Genomic DNA, 11,128 nt, shown 5'->3' with positions numbered 1-11,128 from the left:
AGGCTCAACTCGGAACTTCAGTCCTCCCAAAACAAGCTTTCTAATCTGAATTTCAAGAAAAGTCAGAAGGAGTTAGTGATCTAGAGGAGAAAAGGAGTCAAACAGAGAAATTTGGGAGAGAAAGGAGCTCACTGACCCAGAGACCTTCTCTCTAAAACTTCTCTCTAAAAACTCCAAAACTCCTGAAGGCCCCCAACCCCCTATTTATAGACTTTCGGATTGGCCCAGAACGGCCCGTACCGAATTCGGAACGGCCCGTTCCGAACTCCCAAATCACGCACAAAATTAACGCCCAGAACGGCCGGTTCTGAAATCAGAACGGCCCGTTCCGGGACTCATCCGGAACGGCCCGTTCTCCCTCCGGAACGGCCCGTTCTCCCTCCAGAACGTCCCGTTCTCCCTCCAGAACGGTCCGTTCTCCTTCCCAGAACGGCCCGTTCTCAACTACAATATGTAGTTCAATTCAATAGCTTGGAACGGCCCGTTCCAGTTTGGGAACGGCCCGTTCTGGGCTACTGAATCAGCCTTTTTTTTTTTTTTTTTTTTTTTTAACAATGTTACATCTAATCCCTAGGTTGTTTGTATGCATGAAGGTGAGGTTAATTATTTCAGATTTTACTTATGGGTTACATGTGAGGTTAAGTATTTAGTAACTCTATGTCTGCATCACTTTTAATCTAATTGTACAATTTGTGATCTAAAGAAGGAAGTAAACTGGAGACAACCGGAGAGGAGATCAAAGATCAAAACCCTTAAGTTAGCATCGATCAAGAAAAATGATGGAGTGAGAACCTCACTCTTGGGTGTAGGGTAATTGTTGAATAGTAAGATTAGCCTCCAGTCCCTAGGTTGTTTGTATGCATGAAGGTGAGGGATTAAACCCAAACCTAGTGTGAATCTGCTATGGATTTGTGATGTTCTGAATATAAGGTATATATGTGTGTAGTGATGTGTTAGTTCTATGAACTGTATATAATTATAAATCTATGAGTGTTTGTGGGTTCTTGGAAGAATGCTAAGGATGTATCTAAACTCTTAAGAGGTGATTTGAACTATTTGTAATTGCATGATTAAAAATGAGAATTAATTAGACTATAAATACCCCTTTAATGAATTAAAATCATAGAAATCATATAACCCATATTTGTGCTAATTCACAAATTATGTAGAAAATGTTGTTATTGATATCACATCGAGCGACAAATTGAGCTTGTTGGGCGAAAGAACCATGAATTGTTTGCGGCCTTTACCACGTTAGGCATGAGCTTAGCCATGTTAAGTGCAGAAACTTGAAATGCTTGCGACAATGTTAATGATGGGTGTGAGCGGGGTGTGAGCTTGATCACACCGTGTGCAATCACACCATACATGTGTGGAACACCTTTTATATTGGTTAAAAAATTAATATCTTATATCAATGTTTAACTTGTCATAGATCTAGGTGATATAGAGTGTCCAAATATTTCATATTGGTCAACATACAATAATTTTATAAGTTTTATCCAAATATATAGATATCCAAAGATTATATAATGTCTAAATATCCAGGTTTCACTTTTTATGTTGGTGGATCCGACATAAAATTTTGTCATAAAATAGTTTTTTGTAATAGTGATTATGCAACATTGAAAAAGTATCAACTTTGTAGATTCATTACATAGAAAGTTAATATAAATAATTTTTTAAATAAGTGAAACAACATTCGACATAGTTAAAAAAAATGATCATATTTATAATTATTATTACACCTCAAGTCAAATCCTATCGTAAAATAATCTTTCTGCACCCGTAAAAGTGCAATACTGAAAAAGTATACTTTGTAGATTAATTACAACTTAGCATAAATAAAGTTTTTGACTAATTCGAAATTTCTCAAATTTGTACGTACCGATCACTAATGCTAATCTACTATGTATATATTTTTTTATTATACAAGGAATTTTTATTTGTTAAACCGTACTAAAAATATATATAATTCTATGTAAAATCTAAATTTTTTGTTCAGCCTTGGTTTCAAAATCATCTTTTTAAATAAAGTAAACTTTAAAAATTAGTCAAGATTTATAGAAAAAAATTATTTTAGATTGGTCCATTCTATATAATTAAGTATAATTGAATATAATGAAATATATAATATATTGAAAATTATATTTACATTCTATGATTCTTATAAATTTTATCAACAAATTTTGAATGTTTCCTTGTGTTGCATGGATATAAAATCTAGTAGGATAAGCCGTGAAGTTTATTTAAATAGCATTTTAAGAATTGTTAAATTGAAATAAAAATTGGTTGGTTAATGAAAGCAAAAAAAAAAATGTAAATTTATATAACATAAACTTTAGAATAAAATGTGATTTAAATTTCTCGAAATTTACTGAAAATTGATTTTAGTGCTTATATTATAATAAGGATAGTTTAGTCTTAGACTTTTATAATAAACAAAGTAAATTTCATCACTGGTGAGGTCAGAATGAAGTAGAAAAGTCAGAATGATATCTATCACATTTTAAAAATATAAAAACCAAAACCAGTATTATTAAATCATTTTTTACTGAATTTGGAGTTGGAGAGACCATACATCCTAAATTTTAAACTACAGAGGTTGTAAAAGCTTGGTTACATGACAGAGGAATTTGTCATTAAACTTTTGTAATGTATGTATACATAGACATGTTGAAGAAAGAGAGAGAGAGAGAAATGTGACAGGGAAAGGATAAGCACGCATGGGAAGGAGAATCAACAACAAAATTCCAAAGACCGAAAGATAGAGATAGAGATACACAGCACAGCACAGCACAGGCATGCATATTACAGAGACTAGAGACTACATCGAAAGAGGGAGATAGACTTCTCTTTTTAGTGAAAGCGACGTTCCTCAGAAACCCAGTCAAAGGAGCACTGCAGATCTCACAGTATGGTGCAAGCTCGTTAAGGCCAGGGAAATCAAATTATTGCACTTTTTTACATCATACACATATTAAAAAATTCTTAATTATTCAATGTATTTTGTGAAACTTCTACAAAATTTATCTAATCATGAAAAATATTTATCAATAAGTTATTTAAAGATTATATTATTAGTATCTTTTTATTTTTAAGATTATAGATAGAAAGAGGCAAGGACGGATCTATGGGACGGCAAACGTGAGTTAGCTCCTACTTTCCATGAAATTACTTTTAAGAAAAAAGAATATATATGACTATAATATACTAAAAAAAATTTATATAATCACATATATCCTATAATAAAATAATAACTGTTATTAAAAATTATTTTTATCTACACTATAAATATAATATATATTATTTTATAATAAAAAGTGGAAATATATTATATGTTAAATTTTATTAAATATTAATATTAAAATTATCGTAATATATGTCAAATAAATTTATATTTACATATTTTTTATTTATATTGACAATTTTTTATGTATATATCATATTTTTTATAATATTAATTTAATCAAAGTTTAAATGTTGTACATTATTAATAAATATTATAATGTTAACATTTACTTGTTTTTTGATAAAATAGTCTATGTACGACAATATTTTTTTTTTGCATTCAATCAATTAAAGTTTATCTAATATATTAAATTCATGATTTAAATATATTTTTAATTTTTTTAAATAAATAAATTTTGATTTTGATCTATATAAAAATATATTTATTTTTTTTCTCTCTATAATTTGGAATTACTATTTTTAAATGTGTTTATCAAAAAGTAAAGAGACCATTTTTTAAGTGGCACCTATAACTGTTTGTGCTATCATATTAACATATAATATCTCTAAAAATAAGTTGTGGATCATTAAAATAAATAGGTTAAAACCCTATTTTGGTCTCTTATAATTTTTTTTTGTTTCAATTTAGTCTTTCATTAATTTTTTGTCTCAATTTGGTCCTAAATTAATTAATTGGTTTCAATTTAGTCCTAAATTAATTAATTGGTTTCAATGTGGGACTTTCCGTCCAAATTGCTTTAACGGTGTTAACTTTTGGCCACGTGGACGCCACGTAGATGCATACGTGGCATCCACGTGGATGAGAATTTTTTTAAAAACACCTGGACCCATAACGGCCCGTTCTGAAACCGGAACGGGGCGTTCTGGGTGCACTTTTGGTGTGTTAATTTTGCATCCGGAACGGCCCGTTCCAAGTGCAAAATTAACACACCCAAAATGCACCAGAACGGCCCGTTCCAGTTTCAGAACGGGCCATTCCGGTTTTATTTTATTTTTTTATATATAAAATATTAATAATTTTATAAAATATATATTATTAATTATATTTTAATTATGTTATTATATCCAATAAAATAAATATATTAATATTTTTTTTATATTTTATTTTATTATGTTTATCTTATTAATTTTTATCATTTTATTCCTTTAATCTTAAATAAGTTGCAAAAAATTATAAAGTGATATTCCTTTTATCTTATTAATTATTATATTTTTTAATAAAATTAATTAAGAATATTGGTTTAATTGCATTTTTTATCCCTCAAGTATTACAATTGTGCAGTTTTGTGATCTCCAAGATTTTAATTGCATAATTTTAGTCCTTAAAGAATAGCAATTGCGCGATTTTGGTCCTTCAATTTTTAATTGAACAATTTTAGTCCCTCAAATATCATAATAGTATGATTTTTGTTTCTCCCATTAAAAATTAATAATTTTAATATATATATATATAATGTTTTAAAATTAAATAATTATTTATCTATTCAAATTAACTATATTATAATTTTCGATATTATATCAATAATATTATTAATATATTTATAGATAAACTAATAATTTGATAAATATAACTTGTTATATATTAATATACTTTTACAAAAATATAAGTATATTAATTAGAAATATATATCTGATCTTATATATTTATATTTTTGTAAAAGTATATTAATATATATTAAGTTATATTTATCAAATTATTAGTTTATTTATAAAAAAGGGTAAAAATATTATTGATATTAATTTATCAGTAATATTAAAATACTAATAATATATAAATTTTATTTATTTAGTAATAGTAAATATATATCATTTGATACATTAAAAAAAATATACGTTAATTTAAATAAACAAACAATTATATAGTTTTAAAACATTATATATATATATATATATATATTAAAATTTTAAAATTATTAAATTTTTAATGAGAAAGACTAAAATTTCACAATTATGATATTTGAGAGACTAAAATTGTTCAATTAAAAATTGTGAGACTAAAATTACACAATTATAATCTTTTAAAGACTGAGATTACTCAATTAAAACCTTAGAGATCAAAATTGCATAATTATAATATCAAAAACACAATTAAGTAAAGAATATTTTATTCACAGTTCTGGAACGGCTCGTTCTGCTTCACTGGTGGTGTTTTAATTTTGCAACCAGAACGGCCCGTTCCGGTTTCAGAACGGGCCGTTCTGGGTCCAGGTGTTTTCAAAAAAATTTTCTCATCCACGTGGATGCCACATATGCATCTACGTGGCCAAAAGTTAACACCGTTAAAGCAATTTGGACGGAAGTCCTACATTGAAACCAATTAATTAATTTAGAACTAAATTGAAACCAATTAATTAATTTGGGACCAAATTGAGACCAAAAATTAATGATGGACTAAATTGAAACAAAAAAAGATTATAAGGGACCAAAATAGGGTTTTAACCAAATAAATATTATTTATCTACATGAAAATGAATGTTAAAGGCCATAATTAAATAATGAATTTAGATTTTAGAAAGATAAAAAATAAAAGAAAAATAATTTATAGGAATAAAATCAATATTTATCAACTTAGGAGAACCAAAAATAGTTATTTCAAAATAAGGAAGATATAAAAATAGTGAAAATACCCAAAAAAAATCACTTATTTTATATGAATTGAAAATATATTAAAATCTAAATTTATTAAATTTTATGAAAAATAATCATACACATAATAATTTGTAATTCGTTAACTATATGTAACATGTTGATACATAGCTACTAAATTCTTAATTTCATTCCTATTTTACATATGGTTTTGTATCTATCCTTGGGTTGAGTTGGAAAACATTAATGCTTTCAGAATTTGTGTGTGAATAAAAAAAAATCTTTCTATTTTCAAAAGATAACATCACTAGTGTATCTTATAATAATTGGTAAAAATAATTTTATGCCAATTTTAGATCTGTTATAAATTCAAGTGCTAAAGAAAGTATTGACCTTTATGTTGATTATAAAAACAATTGACATAAAAGGTCTCTACTTTTATATCGGTTATAAAAATAATAAAAATAAAAGTCTTACTTTTAAAATTAATAAATGTTTATCTATTGCACTCTTTCTCTCTCACTCGTCATATCTCGTCGTAAAATTGTTCTTTTCTTTTCGTTGTCTCATTTCTTCATATTTCATTATCAGACTCTTTCTCTCTTGGTGCATCTCATCATGTTTGGTCATCATGTTTGTTTTTCTCTTGTTGCATCTCTTTACGTTTCACCATCATGCTATTTCATTCTCGTCGCATTTCTTCATATTTTGTTGTCACACTCTTTCTTTTTTGTTGCATCTTTGCGCATTCTCCATCACCCTCTTTCCTTCTCGTTCTCACATCTTTTTATGTAGTTACCGTGTTTTGTGTTTCGACACTATCATGTTTACTTTCAAACCACCAAACTATCAATATTTAAACAATAACAAAAAAAAAACACAAAAAGAAGAAGGTATAAGAAGAACATAATTTATCTAAATATACAAGAAGGAAAAAGATAGAGAAAAAAAGACAAAACCAAAAACAAAAATCTAGAACACAAACTATGTTTTTTATTTGAAATTTTAACACCCATCATATAAAGTTTTTTTTATATTGAGTGTCATTACACCTATTATAGAATGTGTTAGGAAGTGTTAAATTTGTATTTAACTCCTTTCTATAATGAATATAATGACATCCGACGTAGAAAATTTTTTTTACCACAAGTAAAACAACACCCAACATAAAAATTGTCATATTTATATACTACGTCACTTTATATGTCATATGAATTACATCCGACATAAAAATTCTTTTTTATATTAGTGCACCCTATTAAGTTGTTATTTTATTACAAACTTGTAACTTTCATTCATAAATTTTAAAGCTTTAAAATAATAAAAAGATGAAAAGTTTAAGAAACGTGAGAATAATATATATATGAAAAAAAATTAGTCTAACTACGTGTTTTGAGAAAATATCTTTTAATTAAAAATAATAAAATATAGTAATAATTAGTAAAAATTTATAATGATATACATATATATATATATATATATATATATATATATAATTTTCTGTTAACCTAAAATTGTGATACTAAATTGGTATATATTAAAATTAATATAATATATAAATTTTAAAATATAAATAATTTGTTTACTTTCTCAATTAATGTTCTTACATAATACAACGCTTAATTCAACAAATTTTACTTTATTAATATATAAATATATGTGATTTAATTTATTAAAGTAATACACGTAACATCCCAAATGGACCCTGATTTTATGTGAATGTTCCCATAAAAAGTGATGGCATGTGAAACCCCTTCTCCTTGCTATTCTGTGGGACAAAGCATGAAAATGCAGTGATGCAATATTGTGAAAAGGAGTCTTTGGTAGCAAATGAAACCTTATTGGAGAGGGTGAAGTGAAGTGGGGCTAGTGAGTGGTGTGATGAGGGAGTATAAGGGACGAGCGTGGAGTCGACTTAGTTGGCTTTAGTTCCCTGTCAACTCGCGCCTGCGCACCACGTGAAGTATGCCACAACTTTCAACTTCTATCCACTCATTTCTTCTCACTATGTATATCACCCTAAAGCCCTTCACTTTTTCCTCAAAAGCAAAGATCATCAAATATTTCAAAAGGTGCTTCAATTCTTTGTCTACAATAATAATAAATTCCCCTTCACCCCTTCTTTATCTCTTATAACATCACATATAACTATCTTTACTTACTTCCCCTCTCTCTTTCTCTCCCTGTAATGAATTACTGTTTGTGCTGTCTTTCTCAACCTGTGGTACTTGTCTGGTGAATTACCAATTGTACAATTGCATTATGTTCATTACTCTAACATACATGTTGTATATCATTAAACGCTGTCCACCTCAATCACTCTCTACTTAACACAAAGTATCTCTATTAATTAAGTGTTCGTTTGGTTGCAGGGAGAGAAAGCAGAAGCAAAATCTTAAACGCAATGAAAAGGGTGCGACACAGATGGTGTTGTTGAATAGAAGAGGAGAGTGAAGCTAGCACACGTCGTTCTCAGTCTCTTTTTTATAGTCCAGTACTGCACCTCCAATAGTAGTAGTAGGGTTAAGGGTTAGTATTTGGTGCAAAATATGCAATCTCAAACTTCATCAGATACGTTTTTTCTCTCTCACAATGGTAATGACCAAATTTCCTATTATGACCCAGCATTTTTCTACACAAGACCCTTTACTATTGACTCTCAAAGCAAACCTACATCAAAACAAGAAAACAACTACCATGACCTCCCTTCTCCCCCTCCTTTGTCCTTTTTCCACTTTCCCTCACCCCCATTTGAAGAAACTCAATTTTTCCTCCAACAGCACCACGATTTTCTTCTTCAGTCTCACCACCAAGCTCAACCTCAAGCCACTGAGCCAGAACCTTTTATGGAGGCTTCTGTTAGAAGCAGTGATCAGATCCCAAGAAAAAGAACTGGCAAGAGAGATAGGCACAGCAAGATCAACACTGCAAGAGGATTGAGGGATCGGAGAATGAGACTTTCACTTGAAGTTGCAAAGAGGTTTTTCGGCTTGCAAGATATGCTAGGCTTCGACAAAGCTAGCAAGACCGTGGAGTGGCTACTGAACCAAGCAAAAGATGAAATCAACCGTGTGGCAAGAGAGAAGAAAAAGGACAAGAAGAAGAATCATGATGATGATCACAATTGTGGTGCCAAGAGTGGTGCTTCTTCATCAAGTTCGGAATGTGAAGAGGGTGTGTCTAGTGTTGATGAGGTTGTGGTTAGTGGAGGTCGAGAACAACAAGAGGAGAGGGTGGACAAGGTTGTGAAAAGAAAGGTCAAGCATTGTAGGGCATTCCACCCTCTTGCAAAGGAGTGTAGGGAAAGGGCAAGGGAAAGGGCGAGAGAGAGAACAAGAGAAAAGATGAGAACTCGTGGAGTGCTACTTTCTGATGAATCAACGAAATGTGGAGAAGAAACAAATCAAGATCTGACTCAATTGGGTTCTTGGAACCCCTTTGAAAGTGGTACCAAGACCCATAGTGTGCACTCTTCCTTGGACGTAATCATCACTGAAGCTAAAGAACATCCAAAGGAGCATTTGGAGACTCATGTACAGGCCATGGCACATGATGATGATGATGATGATTCTTTGGTTATTTTGAACAAATGGAGCCCCTCCTTGATTTTCAATGGCTCTGGATTCTCTCATGAAGTAAGTCTTAATTAGTGTCAGCAGGTAGAAAACTTCCTTCAACACCAAATTAATTTCTACATAGGCTGCTTTCACAATAATGTTTTATTGAAAGGGAAATGAATATTATTGTTATTATTTTTTCAATAATAAAAGAAAGGTATTGTATTCTAGCCCATATACATAAACATTAAGAGAATCAATCTATATAAACTAAATCATAGATCAGAAGATATAACTGGAGAAATTAACACATCATTATATTCAGTTAACAAATGATCAAAAGTTAAAACTATTTCGAAGAAATCATCTTAATCTGGTCAACTGTATTTAACTATAATTAATATTTTATATATGCAAAGTGCATGGTTGAATTGTATCAGTAACAACTCTGCTCACTAGTCAATGAAATTTTTGCAGCACCAATTTGCAGAATTTCTGTCCTTGGGAAAACCGTGGGAGGCATAAAACAATCACATCCCATAGTATATCTTTGATGTGCCGACAGATATGCGCAAGCCTGCTATGTATTTCTTAACTTTCCTTGTTCAGATCAATTTAACGTTGTAAGGTACCTTCCGCATCTACGTATCTGGGAAATATATAACGGTTGTATTTCATCTCTATATATAATAACACGTTTCCTTTTCCATTGTTTCTGCTCTGATCCTAAAGCTACCTGCTTATTCAGTGTCATGGTACAAATTCAATAGTTCGTATAACGGTCTTATACATGTTTTTAACTAAGAAAATAACCAATTAAATCTTTTTTTTACCCTAACCTGGGTTACTTAATGCATTTATTATACCACCATGAAACATATTAGTGGAGATGTTTCAAATGCATTTACATATATTTTGTCTTTTTTGTGCTGTATTGGCATTTTTTCGCTGTTTTAAAATAAGTCCAATTAGAATAGGATAATATTGGGTCACTTCTCGGATGCATATTTTAGCTTGTCTGTGGGTAGCATCCCGAGTGTCTTTTAATGTGTGATACTTATCTTTATAGATGTGACTGAATAGACACTTGGGTGATCCACACACTTACTTCAAAGTCAATATTATAATTGACTTCATATTTTTAATATTCAACATGGTATTTCCAGCTCATTACAAAATATTAAGGAATATATAAGGATGAAATTAAAGGTGTTAAGGAAAATTACTTGAAACTAAAATATAAAATAGTTTACAAGAAGCAAGTTTCAAAAATTGACATATCAAGAATTGGAGACCTAGTAAGAAAAAATTATATATATATATAGAGAGAAAGAGAGAGAGGGAGAGAGGGAGAGAGAGAAAGAGAGATTATAAACCAACAAGAAAAAAGTAATTTTGTAATACAAGTTTCTGAAATAAATTGACAAAAGGGTACACTGAAACTTCATGCTTAATATATTATGATGTCCATCATTTGTAGATCATAAGAGAGTTTGTATTTTAAAAATAAAATATAATTTCATATGTGAATTAGAAAAAATTTAACAGTTTTTTAGTATGTTATAAACAGATATGTATTTTATGATAATACTACAACAACTACCCAAAAAAAAAAAAACAGTCTTCCCCCACTAGGTTAGATTTTTGGTGTGTGTTTATCTATGACAATGCCTTTTAAAATTTATCATTAAAATGTTTAACAAATTTTTAGCTTATCATTCAAAGTGTAGGTT

General features: G+C 29.5%; 1 protein-coding gene across 4 annotated transcripts; it reads left to right on the top strand.

Annotated features, from left to right (window-relative positions):
* The first annotated feature begins 7,702 nt into the window (after positions 1-7,702).
* On the top strand, positions 7,703-10,107 carry LOC114915279 (uncharacterized). Of its 4 annotated transcripts, none has more exons than XM_083076830.1 (3): positions 7,703-7,910; positions 8,211-9,473; positions 9,873-10,107. In XM_083076830.1, the coding sequence occupies exons 2-3, from the start codon at positions 8,388-8,390 to the stop codon at positions 9,918-9,920; spliced, it is 1,134 nt and encodes a 377-aa protein (XP_082932956.1). In that variant the 5' UTR covers positions 7,703-7,910; positions 8,211-8,387; the 3' UTR covers positions 9,921-10,107. The 4 variants fall into 4 exon arrangements, with proteins under 4 accessions (XP_082932956.1, XP_029125604.1, XP_082932957.1 ...); XM_029269771.2 differs by lacking the exon at positions 7,703-7,910 and adding an exon at positions 7,924-8,062; XM_083076831.1 differs by lacking the exon at positions 7,703-7,910 and adding an exon at positions 7,924-8,062 and having other exon boundaries at positions 8,211-9,497.
* Positions 10,108-11,128: the final 1,021 nt, after the last annotated feature.

Source organism: Cajanus cajan, chromosome 6, assembly GCF_000230855.2.
Source record: "Cajanus cajan strain Asha chromosome 6, NIPB_CcT2T_4, whole genome shotgun sequence".
Lineage (NCBI taxonomy): Eukaryota > Viridiplantae > Streptophyta > Magnoliopsida > Fabales > Fabaceae > Cajanus > Cajanus cajan.
The sequence above is the reverse complement of the archived record's forward strand: the minus strand, read 5'-3'. Positions and strand labels throughout refer to the sequence as shown.